The 20,975-nt window shown below is 58.6% G+C and overlaps 5 protein-coding genes across 5 annotated transcripts; 3 read left to right on the forward strand and 2 right to left on the reverse strand.

Annotated features, from left to right (window-relative positions):
• Positions 1-376: 376 nt before the first annotated feature.
• Positions 377-3,923, reverse strand: GGTG_02697 (hypothetical protein). The gene is made up of 3 exons (XM_009220472.1): positions 3,444-3,923; positions 3,251-3,364; positions 377-3,184 (listed from the first exon to the last, which is right to left on the reverse strand). The coding sequence occupies exons 1-3, from the start codon at positions 3,565-3,567 to the stop codon at positions 1,329-1,331; spliced, it is 2,094 nt and encodes a 697-aa protein (XP_009218736.1). The 5' UTR covers positions 3,568-3,923; the 3' UTR covers positions 377-1,328.
• Positions 3,924-9,842: 5,919 nt separating this feature from the next.
• Positions 9,843-10,689, forward strand: GGTG_02698 (hypothetical protein; the record flags this gene model as incomplete). The annotated part of the gene is made up of 2 exons (XM_009220473.1): positions 9,843-9,946; positions 10,284-10,689. The coding sequence occupies 2 exons, from the start codon at positions 9,843-9,845 to the stop codon at positions 10,687-10,689; spliced, it is 510 nt and encodes a 169-aa protein (XP_009218737.1).
• Positions 10,690-10,868: 179 nt separating this feature from the next.
• Positions 10,869-13,760, forward strand: GGTG_02699 (inositol-3-phosphate synthase). Its single transcript, XM_009220474.1, has 2 exons — positions 10,869-11,209; positions 11,419-13,760. Exon 2 carries the CDS (start codon positions 11,815-11,817, stop codon positions 13,471-13,473), a length of 1,659 nt encoding a protein of 552 aa, XP_009218738.1. The 5' UTR covers positions 10,869-11,209; positions 11,419-11,814; the 3' UTR covers positions 13,474-13,760.
• Positions 13,761-14,101: 341 nt separating this feature from the next.
• Positions 14,102-18,816, forward strand: GGTG_02700 (hypothetical protein). Its single transcript, XM_009220475.1, has 4 exons — positions 14,102-15,197; positions 15,278-18,165; positions 18,221-18,287; positions 18,433-18,816. The coding sequence occupies exons 1-2, from the start codon at positions 14,234-14,236 to the stop codon at positions 17,848-17,850; spliced, it is 3,537 nt and encodes a 1,178-aa protein (XP_009218739.1). The 5' UTR covers positions 14,102-14,233; the 3' UTR covers positions 17,851-18,165; positions 18,221-18,287; positions 18,433-18,816.
• Positions 18,651-20,906, reverse strand: GGTG_02701 (4-coumarate-CoA ligase). The gene is made up of 2 exons (XM_009220476.1): positions 19,181-20,906; positions 18,651-19,105 (listed from the first exon to the last, which is right to left on the reverse strand). The coding sequence occupies exons 1-2, from the start codon at positions 20,837-20,839 to the stop codon at positions 19,031-19,033; spliced, it is 1,734 nt and encodes a 577-aa protein (XP_009218740.1). The 5' UTR covers positions 20,840-20,906; the 3' UTR covers positions 18,651-19,030.
• Between the last annotated feature and the right edge of the window lie 69 nt (positions 20,907-20,975).

Consider the following 20,975-nt stretch of genomic DNA (forward strand, 5'->3'; position numbering starts at 1 on the left):
AAGACATGACAGACGCCCCTCAAAACCCGTCCCCGCCTCGGCGACACCGCCCGAATCGTTTCCACCCCACGCCTGTTCCCGTCTAGGTAGGGCAGGAGGACGGCGGTGGCGACTCCGTTCATGGGATGACAGGATGACAGGGGGGGAAAGGGGTGAAGGGTGGAATCAGGAGACAAAAAAAAAAAACGCGAGAAACACCCCTTGAACCATGCAAAAGTCGGCTACGCTCTCGCCGAGTCTAGAAAGTCGGCATCACAGCTGTATTCTAGCACGTACCAGCCTTTTTTTTTCTTTTTTTTCGATTTACCTCCGCGGCAAGGGGCTTGCGTCCGTCCCGGACGACAATTGTCGTCCTGGTGATGGTGCCCTTGAGGTGGTGAGTTCCAAACTGTCTGGACGGGTCCAGACAAAGCGTGAGACATAACATGGGGCCATTATACGTTCCAGAACAGCCAAGACAAGGCGCACGTGGCTTGGGCCTGGGCTTTCGTCAAGAGGATAGGTAACAAATGTGGTAGGTACTCTGACATGTCGAGGTAGGGTACCTGAATTGTTTTATGTAGCTATAATGTGGCAGAACCCCATTTCGAGGGACGCCCAGACCAGACTAGCAAATCTCCCGTCATTTCTCAGGGCGATGCTGTTATTTACGTGCTCGGGGTTCATTGTCGTTCTCTCTTTCTCGTGCCTTTGCGCTGGGATATAGGAACACAAAAGTGCACGCGAGGGGCAGAGTAATGCTGGTCCCTGCTGACCGATAGGGCCAGCCTGGTTCGCCGTCGTAATTTCCAATACACACAAGAACGTTCTCCATCCAGCTGGGCCCAAGACTCCGCCACCTAGCAGACCGAGCCACCCAACATCCAAAAACCGTGTATGTGAGTGAACAAAGAAGATGCAGAGAAAGGAAACAGAGCGAACTGTTGATATATCAAATGGAATTCAAAAGGAAAAGGGGTATAAAACGATGAATGTCATCGCTGGGTATCCAAAAGTCCTCCATCCGGGGCCTCGGTCTCGAAGGCGTCCGAAAACGGGGGAAGAGGCTGAGGCAAAAGAATGAAGCAGACTGTATATGTGAGGGTGTACATTGCAATTAAAATCAAACCGGGAAAGGTCCTAGGGTGGCAAAAAAAAATGCCGCGCTGTGCCTGCTGGAGGCGCGAGGGTCAAAACAAAAAGAACAAAGTGAATGTGTTCCAAATAGAGCCCGAGATGTTCAAAAATTGGCATCCCAGGGGGAAAACGACAGGTCTCTTGTCGTCGTTATGTTCGCAATGCGTCGTAGCTTCGGTAAAAACTGTATCGAGTTTCGGTGGCTGGCAAGCTCACATCATGCCCAGCCTCGTCATACGCTTCTCCATCCTGGGGCGGGATCCAGGGGGGCCGAGCCTGCTGTTGTTGCCGCCGCCGCCCGACATGCCATATGGCTGGCCAGGCATGCCCCTGTTGCCAGGGAACCCCTTGGGGCCGCCAGCGAGACCGCCCGGGGGTGGTCGTCTAGCGCCGGGGCCCAAGTTACTTGGCGTACCAACTCTGCTGGTCGGCTGGGGCGCCGGTTGGGTGCGCCTCCATGCGTCCTTCTCGCAGTAACGGCGGCCGCCGATCTCGAAATAGCCGTCGCTCAGGATCTGGCCGCAGTCCGCACAGCGGAAGCAGGGCGGGTGGTACTTGGTGTCCCGCTCGTCGGCCAGGTACTGGCCCTCGATGCCGATGTTGCACGTTCCACACAGGCTCCCGTTGATCTCGTGGTAGTGCTGCTCGCAGTAGGGCATGTCGTCGTGCACGTAGAATGTGGCCGACGTGAAGGGGTCGCGACACGTCGTGCACACAAAGCATGCCTTGTGGTACCGTCCCGTCAGGCGTCCGTCTGCACTGGAGATGCTCTTTCCAGTGATGGGTTCGCGGCACGCCTTGCAGTTGCCGCGGTTCTTGGGCACCGCTTCCCGTCCGCCAGACTGAACTCGTGGGGCCGCCCTTTCGGGAACCCGCTCGGGCGAAGAGTATCGGGGGGATGGAGGGCCGCGGTTGTCACGTCCTCGGCCCCCGGCGTTTCCTCGCTCCATCGAGTTATCCCAGGTGGGAGACGGCAGCGGCGATGGAGCCCGTTGCGAGTAGGGATCGTTTCGGCTGTTCTGGCGGCGAGTCGAAGACTGGTTGCGCAAAGAGCCAGTGCGCTCGTGGCCGCGATCACGTGGGGCGGGAGGGTCACGGTCCCTTCCCAGAGATGCCATGTCGTCCATGGAGGACTGGAGGTCCTGCATTAGGCTGTCCAAGTTTGAGGTGTCAGATGGCTTCCTTGCTGGGCCCGACCGCAACGAGCGGGTTGGGCTGGTTTGCGAGCTTGGCTGGCTCGGGCGGCTGGAGCCGCTAGATGAAAGCGAAGAGTTTGCACTGTGGTAAGGGTTTCCGATTCCAAACTCAACCGCCAGGTCAGGAGCGGCTTGGTTACCATCGCGCGTCGGCGGCCTGTTGTTGGAGCTCGTCCTCGGCGGCAGCGGGCGCGACGTGTCGGGGCCCATCGGTGGCTGTCGAGCATACATGTCGTTGGATGGCCTCCGCTGCCGGTCTGGGCGTGATCCAGGCTCGGAGGGTGTCCGCAGCAGGCGGTCTGCGGGCTCGCTTTCGCGAGGAAAGGTGCCCGATCGGGAGTTGAGAGGCTCCGGCTCGAACTCGTCCTGGGAACGCTGCGGAGGTCCAAACCCACCATAGCCATTCGTCCTCGGTGCCCTCGGTAGGTTGCCACCGCCACCAAAGCTTGCGTTGGTGTTGGCAGTGGTGGGTCTCTCGCCGTAGGGGTTGCCCATATCGCGCATGCCGTCGTCGTCGCTTGGCCTCCTTGGAGGCGGGTTCCGGCTGGCTGCTGATGGCCTCCTGCCTGCATCAAAAGGACCGGGCGCGATCGAGTTCATGCGGGCGAGCAGGTTCGGGGCCTGCTTCTTAGCAGAGTCTGCTGGGTACATCTGGTCGTCGAACTCATTCAGTCCGCCGTATCCGCCGGGTCGGCGCGGCTGGGGCTGCTGGGTGGCCGGGTCATCCTCATTCGCGATCTTTGGGGCGAAGTAGTCCTCGGAACGGCCAGCAAGCGATCGGGAGTTGGGCGTCAAGGGCGATGCGCTACGAGACGCGGTCCCGCTCGAGTTGCTCACAGGTGTAAGCTGTCCTGCGCGATAGTATGTACGGTCTGGGAAGTCTCTGTCAGTCGCCAGTTCACGTGGCACGGTAAAGCGAGGTGCTCCAAGTGACATACTCGCTGCGAGGGTGTCGACTTTTGGTGGTGCCGGCACACGTCCAATCTTCTCATGGACCTCCTTGTTCAAGGGCATAAAGGTGTCAAGCTTTTCCTTCTCGGGAAGAGGCGGCACTGCAGATAAGGCGGCGTGTAAGCAAGGCGTTTGCAAACGCAGGAACGCGGCGTGACGGCAACCTGCGTTGACACTTACTTGGCGGTTCTTCTCCTGGGCCGCTGCAGATGTGGTCTCCCATCATGGAGATCTCGATCTGGTTCCCACACGACGAGCATTTTATCGTCGGCAGGAAGCTCGACTGCCTGTCAAGAGCTGCCATGTCGGGCCAGCTTCTTATGTGTCCCTTCCTTTCTCTCCCGCCTCAGCTCCTCTGGTGATGTTTTCGTTTCCCGTCGAGTTGCGCCCGCGGCTCGTTATAAACTCGGACGGTGAGAATGACCCAAGTCCGCAGGCCTGCCCAGCAAGGGGTGGATGGGCGGGTGGTCGTTTTCTACTCGGGCGGCGGGCGCTTTCTGTGCGACCAACCGGGATTGGTCGTTTCTCTCAGACTGTGATGAAGCGGTGTGTACTATAAACGGCACCCGGGAGCGTCCCTGGTAGAGTTTCCGGCTTGACGACGCAGCTGATCTCGTGGCTACGTAGGGGTGATGTAGTCCAAAAAAGCAAAAAAAAAAAGGGTGTGTGGCAAGAGGTCGAGTCGGGAGGGGGTCAGGAACGGCGGCGGGCGAGCAGGAGATATGGGTCAAGGGTATCGTTTGGACAAAGAAAGAAGAAACACCAGGGTCGGAGGGAGGGATTATGCTGGTCTCGGGCCAGGTGACAGGAGCTGGGCGGTTGTCTGCCGATTGCTGTTGCGATGCGTGTCTCAGTGTCGAGGGGCCGGCCTTGGGTTTGGCTATGCAATGGAGAGCAGAGCATTGGAGCATTAGAGGCATGCGGCGAAAGGTGAGGACGAGGGCGGCTCAAAGCTCAGAAGGGGAAAAGCGCCTGGACTGGCACTGCCGTAGCGTCGGCCCCTGGACGCTGTCTTGGGGCCTGTACCCCTGCCCTGAATCATGGATGGCCCACAGGGGGCGGTGGGACGGTGTGGTACGCAATGCGGAGAGTGGTGTCCTGCCCAAGGGGCCCTGTCAAAGGGCCCTGTGGCCCTCCCGTGAATGGCCGGCTCCCCCAAATTGACCATGGCACGGCAGATGGGTGCAAATGCAACCAAACGAGCCTGAACCAGACAAAGGAAACGGAACGCCTTGGAACGGCTCGCCTTGGAAGGCCGCCTAGAGCTTCCATTTCTTTATTTCGATTGGGGTCAGGCGCGCGATGGCCAATGGCACATCGGAGGTGCCCGATCGCAGATCTCTCCTCCTTCAGTGAGGGGGAGCTGTGCTTGGGAGGAGCTTGGGAGGAGCTTGGGAGGAGCTATATGGGTGCAGCATGCATTCAATGTTCATTGCTGCAGATGTTGGACCTCGCCAATGCGCGCTAGGCTCGTGTAGCTTGTGCTAACGACTTCCGCACCGCAGCTGGGTGCGGTCCCCGCACAAACGCACGGCTCGAACAGGCGTTAATCTGCAAACATATTAAACACTGATGGGCTGTCGGTGTGGACGGGCTGGGGTCCCTGCCCTCCATGGCCGACATGGCTCCTTCCCTCGCCGTCGAGCTAAGCCGTTCTCGACTCTGACGAAGATCAAACCTGCTTGTCTTATCCACTGTTTGCCCGTTGATGTTTCCGTCCGCGATGGATCAAGATGGATTCATCTGTGCTTTCAATATGCTCCCCTGCTTGGCCGGCCACCGTCGGCCACTTATTCCTCGTGTTTCTGTCATATGCACGCACGTGCAGCGAACGGCGGAGCTGTCAGTGGTTCTAGCCTATAGTGCAGAGAGTTACACATGTTGGGCAACGAACTGGCGGGTCAGGAAAGAAGACATGCAGTCGAGATGTCGATTGGCTCACCTGACAAAACAAGAAAATCACAGTTTATCCCCGAAGCGGCTCGTTCCATTGCACAAACTTTGTTTGCCCAGTTGTTCGGACTTTATCGTCCAGCCCTTTCTTGCTTTTGATGTTGCTCCTCTTGCTTATTTCGTTTGGTTTGTGGCCGAACCTGCCTTCTAGAAAGTCAGCAAGAGTTCTTGGCGAGTTGGAGATTTGGGACGCAACCGTCGTCCTCCGGACCGGCGCCTGGTGCCTACTGGAAGAAGCCCGAATGGCATGGCATGGCATGCTGCTGCCCCTTATCCCAAACAGACATAATACGTGCAGCATGCAATGCCATTCGCCAGGCAAATCACCGCAATCTTTGGTTCTGCCAAATTGATCGAGATCACTGGCGTCGTTTCGGATCCCCGCTGCCCACAACCGACGCCACGCTTGCAGTAGCAATGGCGCCAGGCGCGAGGAGGCGCACAGCCGGTGCTCTTTCCGCTTTCAATAGCCTACCGAACATCATAATCTGGCGTTCGAACCGTCGGGTTCGTCCCTTGCATCCGACAGCTTCCGTTTTAGCCTGCTTTCTGGTTTCCCAGCCAAAATGATGGCTTGTCAACCAAAACAACCGGCAAATGCAGGTTGGTGTTGGTGGTGCAGTGCATGTGTTTGTGTGTGTTGGTTGATGCTTCAACTCATCCCCTGGTGCAGCTCAATGCCGCGTCCCTCTCATCTTGGGTGCCGCAAAAGTCGCATTCAGCCCGCAGAGTGAGGAGGTGATATCCCATCGGATCTCGGCTGCGGTACGGTGCCGTCTGTTGGCGACACCTCGGGCCAGCAAAACAGAACAGCCGGCTCCATCCTACTGGCCTTGGGGGTGCAATCCGCGGGATGATCTGCTGCATGGTAATGCATTGCCAGCCAGCCATCAGGCTCTATCAATCCGGCACAAGGCACCACCACCACCAAAGGGCATGTGCCCCGGCGGGGTCCGACCGTCGAGATTGGCCGGCAATCCGAAAGCAGCCAATGATCCGTCTTGGAGCCGCAAGAGGGCGGCCAAGACGGGGACAGGGTCGGGCTCGCTCCCAGGGGGCATCCCTTCCTGCTGTTCCTGGAAAGACGCACATCATTGTCGCGGCGGCCAAGGACAAAGGCCCCTGTTGCTGTGGAGGACGGGCGCGCTAACGAGATTGGCCGTCAGCCCCCGGCTGGCAGCCGGGCGAGAGCAAGCGTTTTGGCAAGGTCCGCGATGCCGGGGGATTTCGGTTGCGCCTTTGCGCTCTGGAAAAGCCGAGCAGGCATAGGTATTGGGGAGTTCCAGTCCGTCTCTGGTCTGGAATTGACAAGCTTCAAGCTTGATCCGAGGTCCACAAGGGAACAACCCCACTTACCGTGTATGCCAGTCAAGAAATCGCCAGAACCAAGAGATTTTCCCAATTTTGCATCAGCCGCCCAGTCCCGACCAAACAGAGGGAGTCTTTTCATCGTCTGTAAGCGCCAGCTATAGCACACACGCAGCAATCTGCGACGGGACCTCTTTCTCGCAGGCAAGAGCCTGATGGAGAGATGAGGCCACAAGTGGCCAAAACGACAGGATGGCAGGTCGTTGTCGTGTTACATGTCTTAATTTTAAAAATACGCCGAAACGGACGTGGCATTGGATGCAAGCACTTGGTCGGCAGGCAAGGAAATGCCACCCCCTCCCCTCTCGTCCGCTGCCTTCCCCTCTCCACCACCCCTGACGCCCACCCCCTTGGCCTCGACCATCGCTCGTCAACAGCCGCCTGCATGCTTACCACATCCTCTAGCGTCAGCCTAGGCCCTCCCCCACCCACACACTCACTCATACACACACAAACGTATCCGTCCCGATTAGGCCAAAGAACGAGTCCCAGCGTAGGTTCCTGGCAGTCGATCGACATCTCGTGACTGCAGCTGCTGCGCCAGCGAGCACGCCAGCCTGCCCGTTTCGTGTCTGATCGTCTCCTCCGTTATCGCGTCTTTTCCGAGAATAGTGCCGCCGCCGGCGCTTTCGCAAGCAAGCCGGATCCTTGGCTGCTCTGGCTGACATGCTTCGGCACCGTCGGCCACTTTTCCCGACATTTTTCTTCTCCTTTCTTTAGCTCGCAGAGTCGAGTTCGGCATGCCAACCAAGGTACAACCTTTCAGCTCGAGTCGGGCGAGGCAAGGAAGGGGCAGTGTCAGATAGATCTATTGAGATCTGGGAGATCCTCTAGTTCGAACGGGGTTTGGTCGATTCCCCATGGGTCAAACTCTCAATTCCAAAACAGCCGGTCTTGGCCTCCCATGACTGGGCATGATGCCATCGCCATGTAACGGCCACCCAACGGGTAGCCGGTGGCATGGAATCCCCCCTGGCTAGGGCCGGAGACTGCTACTATATGCGGACGGCATGTTGCAGTGCACACCGTACGATACAGAGAGTTGCGAATGTCCGGACGGGGTCTTTTGTCTGACCATCCTCCCGGCCGGTAGTTGCTAATTTCCTGGCCCGAGAGAGTGTGTGACGGTGCATCACGGGTATCCATGTGTCGTCAGAGAAACTGGCCGAGAGACGCGCCGGGTGCGTGTTGCTACTTTTGTTTTGCGCAAAAGACACTATCCGTTCCTTTTCCATACTTTTATTTTATTTTATTTTTTTACACCCGTCGCCCCCATCGTCTGGGAATATTGCTTTGGCTGTCACGTTCTTGTGAGGTATTTTTATCGACTCGCTTGCGGCACGCGGGCGCGCTGAGCCGCAGGCTGGTCGATAGTTCGGCGCCGTGCCTCGCGGCAGCGCATGCGGGGGGCTCTCTCTCGCTCTCTCACTCACCAGCATGTTGGTTTTTAGACAGTCTTGCACATCGTCATCCCACTCACCCCCGCTTCTCCAGACTCTCTCGTCCGTCCAAGACATTTCTTGTCCCTTGTGCACGGTGCACATGGGGACTGTGCGCCGCGCGGCGATGGAGATCAGTCCCGTCGCCTATCGTGCACAAAGTTTCAAGGTCTTGGACAAGCTGGGCGAATTGAGAAAAGGGGTTCGGAGGAGAAGGGTCAATCTCTCGAGCCAGGCCGCCCTGGTCGGGATGCCGGATTTCGGTCCATGACAAGTCCAGACCCTTTTTATTTTCCCTCAACCCTCGTATCCATACACGAGATCAATTACCATCCCCCATGGCGCATGAACAGGGCCCTCTCGGAGAATTCAATGTCCTGGCAGATGTGGTGTGTGTGTGTGTGTGTGTGTGTGTGGGTGTGTGTGAGTGGTGTATTTTAATGTTTTTGCAAATCCATGACGATTCAAATCAACCTGTTTGCCTTTTGGGGGCATTTCAGGGCGGCAATGCGGTGGAGCAGCGACATCAAGCGTGGGGCAGCATCATGGCAGCGTCGAAGCCATTGAAGTCATTGAAGCTCTCCAGACTGCCAAGCGGCTGCCGTACCTATTTCGATACATCCATCCCATCAATCGCTCACATCGCTCCATCGCCAGGGCTGTGCAGCTGGGCTGTCATGTCTGTTGCTGCTGCGTGGCATGCCAGGCGAGCGGGAGCTGAAACCCGCTAGCTCACGGGCCAGAGACAGACCCGCGACCGAGTCTTTGACAGCCGCCTCCTTTTTTTCTCGTCTTCTCGGCTCCCCGCGGTTCCATGGTTGGCTTTGTAATTCCACTGAGCATTATTATATCTTTGGGTGGGCATTCCCGCAAGCCAAACACGCTGCATCGGCCCATGGCATGAGAGCCGGTTTCGTCTCGGCCGGGCCTCGTCCATGCCCCCACGGCCACCTGCGGTACCAAGCCACTCTACCAGAAACTAAAAAGGCGCGCTCAGCATACACAAGGTACGGTGCACCCGCAGAAGCCGCACTTGGAGGGGAGGGGAGGGGAGGGGAGGGTAAGGCAATAAGACGGCTGCTCGGGATCTTTGAGGAGACACAACCCGATCCGTGGCCGTCGTCGTTGGTCCCTTGATTATCGCGATTGTGTTCCCCCAGGGCGGGCAGGGCATTGGTTCCATCCTCGCGGGTGCCTGCGGGCTGGATACTTACCTACATCTTGCACACACATGCCCGTAGCTGTCTGAGGCTGTCCATGTGCGTGCTGGGACACGATGGCCTATGCTCTTTGATCGAGGCATGTAGTACCCGTACAGTTGCGGTCAAGCCCGCGTCCGTGGTATGTGAGACACGTGTGCGGGCCTCCAACTGCGAATTGGCTGCCACACCATCTGCGCGGCTAGTGTTTCCCTCTTCGAGATAACTGCATGCGTGTCTTACTTACAGGTGATGGTGGGCGGGTGTCTGCGGAGGAAATGCGAGGGCCGAATGCGAAAATAAAAACAGGAACGAACCATTCCTCCTCCCACAGTGAAAGGCCGGCAGCCCCCAGCCCATCCCACAGGCCGTCGTCGGCCACCACGAGGCTGCATGGGAGCCCCGTTTCTATGGGTGTCAGCTCAGCCATGCACCGGAGGAGCGAACTCTGGCTGCATACGGGCTGGCACGTGCGGTGTCATGCGGGTGAGAGGGGGGGCCACACACACGACGGAGGGCGTCGGCCCCATTCCAGGGAGCCGATTCAGCCCCTTTACCTCCGACTTTGTCCGCCGCGGGGCCGGAGTGCTGGGTTTGAGCACAGGATTTTTGGGTGGAACATGACATGGCAAAAACCCCGCGCCCGAGCTGCAGTGCTCCCCCCTCCTTCCCCTTTTGATGCCGTGCGTCCTGAGGATAAGGCACCAGACCTCAACGCTGGACCGTGCCATGTTGCCATGTTGCCATGTTGCCAAGTGCCAGTTGGTGTGTGTCCTAATATCCTCAGCAGCGCGGATGGCATGCAGGGCAATGGCGGGGCATGGGGCATCTATCCAGCTGCCTAATCGCTTCCCTCTCCCAGCTGCTTTTATTGGCATCGCCGAGTTGACGTTTTTGGCAGCCGCTTGGGTTCGCTTGTTACATCTCACCCTCCATTACAGCAACGCTTCGCTTCTCTGAATCCGGCCCCGTGCTGCTTGCTTGCTGCCCGCCTGACGCGGGGTCGGCTTTTGAGCTGATGTGTTTTTGTGCTTCTTACGTCCCTCGCTTCCTCCTGCTAGGCAGGGCGCCGCAATCGGCTCATTATTGTGCACCTTGCTGGGTAAGCTGCAGGATACGTCTCCCCTCGGCTGCAGTCAGTCGTGCAACCTGATTCGATCGCCCGTGGCTGCGTTACCCCAAGCCCGTCGCCAACCTTCCAACCACACGCTGGCTGCTGGCTGGCTGCAGAGGACCTCGCTATCCCATCCCAGCACCGCCGTCACCTCGCCACAGCCCACACCCTTCATGTTTATCTGGCGCACCGCACTGGGCCAGCCAGACGGGCGCCGGGGTTCGGCTCTGCAGGGTCGAGGTGTTCGGCCCTGCATGCCCTGCCCTTCACCGCTAGAACCCATGAACGAACCGGCCCACATCCCACCCAGCGCCGGGCCCAAGATACCGTACCGCCGCTGTGGTTATACGTAGTTTACGTGCTTACCGGTTCCGAGGCAGGGGTTTCTGGGAACTGTGGCCGTTCTTTTGTTCCTTTCTCCCGCTCCGGGTTTCTGTGCTAAGCCCGTAAGGGCGCATGGTGGCCACTTGGCCGCGTCGTGTCGTGTTCCCGTACTTTCACAAGCCAGACGAAGAGGAGATCGGAAAAAAATCAGATAGCTGTGAATCACGTTTTAAATCGCTGCTCGCACGCCAAAAATCTATCCCTCTCTTCCCTTCTTCTTGCTATCGACTGATCAACAAAGCACAACAGCAGCAAACAGCCTCGTCTTCGCCTCACTGCAATCCCGCCCCATCTCAACAATTTTCTTTCCACCTCCCGATCCCTCGTGATTCTGTTGAGGGCCCTGTAGGACTGCCTCCACACAGGGGAGCTGGACCTCGTCCATCGGCTTGACGGCCTCAGTATAACCTCTTGTACAGTTGTCTGATCGCTGCTCTCTTGGGGCACGATCACCAGCCCCGTCAAGACGTTTTCCAATCTCCTCAACTCGTGAGTTCATCCTCCCTGCATGAGGTGGGCGTGCTGGATCGTCGCTAGCACAGATGTGTCACCGAGACCCCGCCCGCGCCTTCATACTAGCCGTTCGACGTTGAGCCCTCGTCAGTCGATACGGCTACGTGTGATGGATGAACTGCTCACTCCTGAGCCTCGCCCAATATTTTCAAAGTACATCTCGTCTAACATGCCTGTCTACACAGCGTCCACCACCCCTACGCCGGAGCCCGTTGCTCAGCCTCCCCGGGGAGTGCGGCGGACTCACCCTACACCCTCTGAGATCCTTCGTCCAACTCAGCACCTATCATTGAACCACCTCGACGGGCCTCTCAGCCTCTCCTGCCCACCTCACTGCCTTTTGGCACATCACTACCTGACGTGACACCCTAGCATCCCTCATCTATAAAAGGGTCCCTGTCTTCCTGCCTTTTGTAGCCTCGAAAGCTGCCCTATCACGCATCGCTCTCATAGATTCAGCCAGGCAAGCTCCTAGGTCGCCATCTTCCCAGCATCCGCATACATATCATTATCGACATCATTATCGATATCATTAATACCAGAAACCTCCAACCTCCAACCTCCAACCTTCAATCTGGAAGATGGCACCTCACGCTGAAACCGAGCCTCACTCCCCCAACGGGACGGGCAACGGCCTCTGGTCCGCCCAGGGCCCGCCCCCCGCGGCGCCCAGGGAGCTCTTCACCGTCGACTCGCCCAACGTCGTCTACACCGACGACGAGATCCGGTCCCGGTACACGTACCGCACCACCGAGGTCGCCAAGGGCGCCGACGGCAAGTACACGGCCACGCCCCGGCAGACCGAGTACGCCTTCACGGTGGACCGGAAGGTTCCCAAGGTCGGCGTCATGCTCGTCGGCTGGGGCGGCAACAACGGCTCGACCATCACGGCGGCCGTGCTGGCCAACCGCCGCGGCCTGACGTGGGAGACGCGCGAGGGCACCCAGAAGCCAAACTACTACGGCTCCGTCATCATGGGCTCGACGGTCAAGCTGGGCACCGACGCCGAGACGCGCCGCGACGTCAACATACCCTTCCACGACGTCCTGCCCATGGTGCACCCCAACGACCTCGTCGTCGGCGGCTGGGACATCTCGGGCCTCGACCTGGCCGCGTGCATGGACCGCGCCGGCGTGCTCGAGCCCACGCTCAAGCAGCAGGTCCGCAAGGAGATGAGCCGCATGCGCCCGCTCCCCAGCGTCTACTACCCGGACTTCATCGCCGCCAACCAGGGCGACCGCGCCGACAACCTGATCCCGGGCGACCGCGCCTGCGACGCCCACGTCGACCGCATCCGCGCCGACGTGCGCGAGTTCAAGGCCCGCAACGGCCTCGACAAGGTCATCGTGCTCTGGACCGCCAACACGGAGCGCTACGCGGCCGAGGTCGCCGGCGTCAACGACACGGCCGACAACCTGCTCGCGGCCATCTCGCGCGGCGAGGCCGAGGTGTCGCCCTCGACCGTCTTCGCCGTCGCCTGCGTGCTCGAGGGCGTGCCCTTCATCAACGGCTCGCCGCAAAACACCTTTGTGCCCGGCGCCGTCCAGCTGGCCGAGCGCCACGGCGTCTTCGTCGGCGGCGACGACTTCAAGTCGGGCCAGACCAAGATGAAGTCGGCACTGGTCGACTTCCTCATCAGCGCCGGCATCAAGCTCACGTCCATCGCGAGCTACAACCACCTGGGCAACAACGACGGCAAGAACTTGAGCTCGTACAGGCAGTTCCGCTCAAAGGAGATCTCAAAGTCGACCGTCGTCGACGACATGGTCGAGGCCAACTCGGTCTTGTACGCGCCCGGCGAGCACCCGGACCACACCGTCGTCATCAAGTACATGCCCGCCGTCGGCGACAGCAAGCGCGCCCTCGACGAGTACTACGGCGAGATCTTCATGGGCGGCCACCAGACCATCTCGCTCTTCAACGTGTGCGAGGACTCGCTGCTGGCCTCGCCGCTCATCATCGACCTGGTGCTCGTGACCGAGATGATGGGCCGCATCAAGTGGAAGGCCGTTGGCGAGGGCGAGGGCGAGGGCGAGGGCGAGGCTGCCGAGGGCGACTACAAGAGCTTCCACAGCGTCCTCAGCGTCCTCAGCTACATGCTCAAGGCCCCCCTGACCCCGCCCGGCACCCCCGTCGTCAACGCCCTGGCCAAGCAGCGCGCCGCCCTGACCAACATCTTCCGCGCCTGCGTCGGCCTCGACCCGGAGTCCGACATGACGCTGGAGCACAAGCTGTTCTGATTGGGCTCGTAGAGTCGCTCTTTCTTTGAGACGCTAGAGGAGGTGGTGAATTCGTTCCTTCTTTTTGGAGGTGGCCGTGACGCAAAAGCAAAATCTTTCGTTAATCATCTTGCTATTCAGTATCATTCTCTTTTTGAGGAGGCCCGTTCTTTTTGGACGCTTCTCGCTGCTTCTTCTCATTGAGCGACCTCGCCCGCTCCTTTTTCTACTTGAATCTAGGAGCATAGGACCCTGTCGCCGCTCGTTTAAGACAGTTGATAATTGAGCATAGGACCCTGTCGCCGCTCGTTCAAGACAGTTGATAATTAAGCTAGACAAACTCTCGGCACCCTGCCGCAGCAAATATGACTAAAAAGAAGAGGATATTCTCTTCCTCGCCATTGGCTTCCCAATTTTAGTGGCCATCAGGGCACATTTCCTCCTGCAAACCTGCCTAGGTAGGTATTGACCACCATTCAGAGACGCCGACATTGAGACTTCCAACCAATACCAATGTCTGCGGGGCGCCTGGTCAGCGAATCTCGCGCGACACCAAAAGAGGGGCCGCGACTTCAGCCACAGGGCAGCCTGGCCACTTTGCCTGGGATTTCAGCCCAACACCAAGAACAGCCTGCCATCTACCTCACCATCACAATCAGTTGCTTAGTCCAACACGCCTACCTAGTCGCTATATCCTCCCGATCATCTCAACCTCGACTACGAAGCCCAAGTTCACGCATCGGTATGATATCACTGGTGTCGCCGTGCCCTGAGTCACGCAATGGAGCGATTCAGGCGGAAGAACAGTCCCAAAGCAGAGGCTTCCTCGAGCTCTGAAAGAAGTCGCAGTCGCTTCAAATTCTGGCGGAAGGATAAGCGCAGCGAGGAGGCCTCCATCAGCCCCGAAAGGAGTCACAGTCACTGGAATTTTGGGCGACAGGACCGGCCCGGCGGGGATGCCTCCTCGAGCTCTGAGAGGAGTTCCAGCCGCGGGAGGCTCTCGCACAGACAAGAGCGGGTCGGCTCAAGCAGCGTTCAACCTGCCAGCCTTGGCCACGAGCTGGGCAGTGAGGTCACCATTACCGGACGCCCCCGTTCGTCCCAAGTTGTCGACGAAGCCAGATCGCCGAGTATTCCAGCAGGTGCTCACGAGCCAGCAGCAACAGAGGCCAAGCCAATAGTACCTTCCGGGCCGTGTGTGACGAACGCTAATGCGGCGAGCTCAACATCTTTGTGGGATCATGCCTATGAAGCCCTCCGGAAAGAGAAGCCGGAAGTCGTGCAGGACTACGAGGAATTGCTGCTCAAGGTAGCGCCCTACCTAGCGAATACACATCCCACGACCGACCTGAACGACGTCCTCTTTAAGGCGTCCAACGATCTGGCCAACGCAGCCCCCAATTCCGGCGCCAAGACAGTAGAACCCGGACCGCAAAGCGGCGTGGATCGACAAAAGATGATGGCGGACGTCATCGACTCGGGCCAGAAACACATGGAAGAGAAGCAAATCGCCTTCAAGATCGGGCAGCAGAAGTTCGTGCTTCAAGATCAAGTGGAGCATGTCGTCGCTGGAATCCAGCTGGGAAAGGATTGGATTGATGGCGCGGTGCAGGCCAGTCCGCTGGCAGGCGCTGCTTGGGCCGGCGTTTGCTTGCTTCTTCCCCTCCTGACCAACCCGGGCGAAGTGCAAGCAGCCAACAAACAGGGCCTCGCATACGTCAGCCAAAAAATCAGTTACTATACTTGTTAGTGGACTCACCTACTCCCTCCTCTTCTATCATATTCTGTACCACAAGGCTTACCAGATCACTTGTACTACACATAGCCATGGAGCCGCTCATACTGCATGCCGAGGACCCCACAGACGCGAGGTGGGATCATCTCCGAAGCCGCCTCCTCGGGCTCTATCAGGCTATCATCGATTTCCAAGCCCAGAGTGTCTTGCGCTTCTTCAGGCGCAGGTTCGCCAACTTCTTGAGAGAGGTGGTGAAATACGATCCATGGGAGGACATGCTCGAAAAGATCAAAGTTTTGGGGCGTGATGTCGAAAGCGAGTCGATGCAGATCAACATCGCCGTGAGCAGAGAAGCACTGGGCAAGCTCGTTCAGTGGGCGAGAGAGTCGGAGGAGGACGAGTGCTTGCAGAGCTTTCGGCGTGGGGACTACGCTTGGTACAAGGACCGCATTGAATTGCGCGTGCCGGATACGTGTCTTTGGTTCCTGAACCACGAAAGCTACCAGTCCTGGTTGGCGGACGATTCTGGCCCACTGCTGGTTTCGGCCGATCCAGGGTGTGGCAAGTCCGTCCTCGCCAGATACCTCATCGACTCCAGGCTCGGCTTTACGTTGCCCAAGGATGCCGCCATATGCTACTTCTTCTTCAAAGATCAGGACCAGAACACAATCGAGCTGGCACTTTGTGCGCTGATCCATCAGCTGCTTTGCTTGCGCCCGAAATTGATGCACCATGCCCTGCCGAGGTACAAGCAGGACGGGGCTGGGCTTGCCAACAACGTCACTGCGCTCTGGGATATTCTGAAAAGCGCCACTGCAGATCCCGAAGCCGGAACTGTTGTCATTGTCCTCGACGCCCTGGACGAGTGCCTTCAGGATGAGCGCAACATGCAGACCTTGTCGCGATACATCCACGACCACTTCGAGAAACGCCGAGGAAACCTGAAGATCCTCATGACCAGTCGGCCCTATGAGGGTACGGTCCAGCACATTCAGGACCTCGAGAAGGCATTTCCCAACATCCGCATCAAAGGAGAGGATGAGTCCGAAACCATTCGCGAAGAGATCAATTCGGTCATCGAGCACCGGGTTCACCAGATGGACAAGTTTAGTGACGACCTCAAGGCACACCTCAGAACTCGCCTCACGAGTATCACTCACCGCACATACCTCTGGCTGTACCTCGTATTCGAACACCTGAAGGGCCCCGATGTCAAACAGACTGCTCGAGGACTCGATAGATCGCTCCTCGAAGATCTGCCCAAGACGGTGGATGAGGCGTACGAGGGGATCCTGAGCCGATCCAAGGCGCCACAGGTGACCCGAAAGGCCATCCTCATCCTCCTCGGCGCATACCGCCCGCTCAATCTTCGCGAAGTGCAGATCGCACTCGAGCTGGCCCCCGACACTGTCTGTCCGGGAAGCCTCGATCTGGAACCCGACCAAGCGTTCAAGAGGCGTCTCCGAGAGTGCTGTGGGCTGTTCGTCACGGTGCACGACGACAAAGTCTACTTCCTTCACCAGACGGCGAGGGAGTTTCTCCTCCCTCTCGCTGCGTCCTCGCCTGGTCCCGCTGCTCCCCCAATATGGGCGCACACGTTCAGCATCCGCCAAGCACACACAGTTCTTGCCGAGTCCTGCACCGTCTATCTTGACCGCCTCAATCACCAGGCGGATGCGGACCCGACAGCCGACTTGCTAGATTACTCGGCCGAAAACTGGGGTGCCCATTTCCGCGAAGCTGGTATCGTCGATGATGCTGCGGTTATACCTTTCGCCTTGCGCATCTGTGATCCGAAATCTGAAAGCTATTCAAAGTGGTCCGATATATATTGGATTTCTTTGCACTGGCTCCCCCCCAAATCGACTACAAATCTTACATTGCCGTCCCATTTTGGCCATGATTCCGCCGTCAAACTGCTGCTAAGCACAGGAAAAGTCGATATCGATTCCGGGGATAACAGGGGCCAAACGCCGTTGTCATGGGCTGCCGAAAGCGGGCACGAAGCGGTTGTCAAATTGCTTTTCGATACTGGCGAAGTCGATATCAATTCCAGCGATAACGCGGGCCAAACGCCGTTGTTATTGGCTGCTCGTTGCGGGCACGAGGCGGTTGTTAAATTCCTTCTCAATACGGGCAAAATCGATATCAATTCCAGGGATAACGGGGGCCAAACACCGTTGTCATGTGCTGTCGAAAACGGGCACGAAGCGGTTGTTAAATTGCTTCTCGATACGGGCAATGTCGATATCCATTCCAGGAATAACAAAGGTCAAACGCCGTTGTCATTGGCTGCTTATTACGGGCGCGAAGCGGTTGTTAAATTGCTTCTCGATACGGGCAAAGTCGATGTCGATTCCAGGGATAACAAAGGCCAAACGCCGCTGTTATTGGCTGCTAAAAACAAGCTCGAAGCGGTCGTTAAATTGCTTCTCGATACGGGCAAAGTCGATGTTGATTCCAGGAATAACAGAGGCCAAACGCCGTTGTTATTGGCTGCTTATTACGGGTACGAAGCAGTTGTTAAATTGCTTCTCGATACGGGCAAAGCCGACATCGATTCCAGGGATAAAAGAGGCCGAACGCCGTTGTCATGGGCTATCGAATGCGGGCACGAAGCTGTTGTTAAATTGCTTCAAGGACAGAGGAGCTTCGCTTCCTGATTTTATTTCCGACGTTGTTTCTTCTTCTTCTTGTAGCGCTGGTTAGCAATTGCTTCATTCATTGCATTTCTGGCTAGTTTCTGTACGGCGTTTTCAGCTTTATTATCTGTCATGGGAGCACTCAAGTAGTCCCCAATTTGACAGCCGGCTGCTACATGATCTTTTTCTTAACCTGCCGTAGAAGGATTCGATTTGCCGCCCCCCCGCCCCGAACCCAGCCGCTCCAGCGAATGTGGGACAAGCCGTCTTACTTGTGACAGGCCTCGCTGGCCAGGTAAAGGCAGTAGCTAGCGGGAAGAGGGCGGCTGACCATTAGTCAGTAGCCTCTCCCTACCCAATCCATTCCTCGCTGAGGCTAACGGGTTATTAGAAAAGAGTGGACGGGATACTGAATATCCCAGTGGATATGATTGTACGTGGAAGCCACGACGGTAAAGGTAAGTTTCTTGAAGGCGATGAGGACTGTCGGCCGAACCTGCTTTTGTTTCTGAACCAGGTCCGCCAAGGCAAACAGAACGCGTCAACGGGGTAGCTGCGGCGGCCTTCGTGTGCTTTTGTGCCTGTTGGCTAACGCATAAGAAGTTGTGCCCGACCACTTGCCTGGGGCTGCCGCAACACTTGACAACGAACCGCCCGTGGGCGCTTGACGCTGCCTTTTGGTCGGGACCGTGAGATGTGGAGGCTTGCATTATATGGGTTTGAGTGGTGAGATATTCGAGACACTCTGTACTATCTGTCTTATCTCTCCACCGGTTGTGTTCTTGCATTGTCAGCGACAGCATGCTGGGACTTGGGTGTATGGATGGGGGCCCTTTGGGGCTGCAAGAACGATTCATAGTGTGAGAGGAACACCAAAAAGTAACGGCCGGCACAAGAACAACATGGATAAATATACCACTAGAGTATTCACCGCTAGCACAGAGAGCGTCAGACGCTTAAAATGAGTAGCAGGGAGTAGCAAGCAAGGCACTGGCTACAGATCTACGTCAGCAGAAGTGGTCAAATGGTTGATCCGCCCAAAGAGAAAGCCGACGGCCAGCGCGAAAAACTCGGATTTTGAGAAGGTGTGGAAGCAAGAGCGCGATCCATGGCTCGCTCTTCAAGATTTAGAAAGAAAACCGGATAAAAAAGACAAACGCGCTCAGTTCCAGCTTACGACTTGTAGCAGAAGATTACAGACTCAGAGCCGCGAGTTGAGATCGGCAACCTCGGCCTTGGCCTTTTCCCGCAGGGCTTTGCGAAGAATCTTGCCAGACTATTTTCATCATTTGTCAGTCAGCTTTCGGCAAGCACAGGATGGGCCGCGTTGGCACAGCACAAGTTTACTCACAGGGTTCTTGGGGATGGCGTCGGTCAACACGACGCCGCCCTTGAGCTGCTTGAACCGCGCGACCCTGGCGGCGAACCACTCGGCGATCTCGGCCGGGTCGGGCCGCTTGGGGGCGGCGGGGGACGGCACGATGTAGGCGCGGGGCAGCTCCTCGCCGGCGATGGTGACGCCGACGACGGCGGCGTCGGCGACGTCGGACCTCTCGAGCAGCAGGGCCTCGAGCTCGGCGGGCGCGACCTGGTTGCCCTTGACCTTGATGAGCTCCTTGAGGCGGTCGACGATGTGGAAGGCCCCGCCGGGAGCGTACTCCTCGATGTAGGCGATGTCGCCCGTGCGGAGCCAGCGGGAGCCGTCCTCGGGGTCGATCACGACCGTCTCGGCCGTGGCCTTTGGGTTGTTCCAGTAGCCCCTCATCATGTTGGGGGACGAGATCCAAAGCTCGCCTGGCTTGCCGGCCTCGGTGACGAGCTTGCCGGACCCGTCGGTGGCAACGAGGCGGGCCCTGGCGTTGGGCAGCAGCTCGCCGACGGCGGCCGTGGAGCGGGCGCCCGTCGGGTTCCAGCCCATGGCGGTGCAGGTGAGCTCCGTCATGCCCCAGCCCTGGCGCACGAGGACGTTGCCGGCCGGGGAGACGGCGCGGGAGCACTCCTCTGCCGTCTTCTGGTCCAGCGGCGCGGCGCCGCAGCCGATGGTCTCGACGGAGCTGAGGTCGAACTGGCGCACGAGCGGGTGCTTGGCTAGCGCGACCACGACGGGGGGCACGAGGGTGAGTGTGTTGATGCGGTACTTTTGCACGTGGCTCAACATCTTGGGGAAGTCGAAGCTGGGCATGATGTAGACGGGCGTGCCGAGGCGCGGGTGGCTGGCGATAAAGTAGGTCTGGGCGAAGGCGTGGTACAGCGGCAGGAAGCACAGGGCGCGGTCGCGGGCCTCGCGCTCGGCGGCCGTGGGGTCCAGGCTGTTCACGTAGAGGACGCCCTCGCAGTTGGCCACGTAGGCGCCGTGGCTGATCTCGACGCCCTTGGGCACGCCCGTGGTGCCCGAGCTGTAGTTAAGGCAGCACGTGACGGACGCCGGGTCCGCCGGCTCGGCCCAGTCCCAGCCCTCGGCGCGGGCGAGGGTGTCGCGGAGCAGCTCGGCCCAGTGCCTCGCGCCGGCGCAGTCGACCGTGGTGGCCGGGGGGCTCGGGTCGGCAACCTTGGGGTCCAGGGCCGGGTCGAACAGGTAGATGTGGTCGCGGGGCAGCTTAGCCTCGGCGGCGGCCTCGAGGGCCACGGGCATGCCCTCCGGGGAGGTGAGCAGGAAGGAGGCGCCGCTGTCGCGGAGCTGGTACGAGAGCTCGCGCATGACGTAGCCCGGGTTGGCGCCCGTGAAGATGCCGCCGGCCATGAGGACGCCGACGAAGATGGCGGGGAGCCAGACGCTGTTCCCCGAAAAGACGAGGACGCGATCCCCCGGCTTGAGCCCGGCGCGCTGCAGGCCAAGGGCGACGCGCTTGGCGAGAAGCCTGTACTCGGCCTTGGTCAGGAACCTCTCATCCGGGCGGTCGGCGTCCATGAGTACCCTCTGGGACGGGAGGGGCTCGCGCGAGGAGCCAAAGATCCATTGCTGCAGGGAGCAGCGTGGGATGGGAATGTCCCAACGTGACTTGATAGTCATAGTGGTGGTGGTGGTGGTGGTGGTTGTGTGTGTGTGTGTGTGTGTGTGTGTGTGTGCGTGCGTGTGTGTGTGTGTGTCTGCGAGTGTTTTATACAGTGGCCGAGGGCCCCTGTGATAACCGGCTGCTGCGTGGTGC

The sequence above is a fragment of the Gaeumannomyces tritici genome (genome assembly GCF_000145635.1).
Source record: "Gaeumannomyces tritici R3-111a-1 unplaced genomic scaffold supercont2.2, whole genome shotgun sequence".
Taxonomy (NCBI): domain Eukaryota; kingdom Fungi; phylum Ascomycota; class Sordariomycetes; order Magnaporthales; family Magnaporthaceae; genus Gaeumannomyces; species Gaeumannomyces tritici.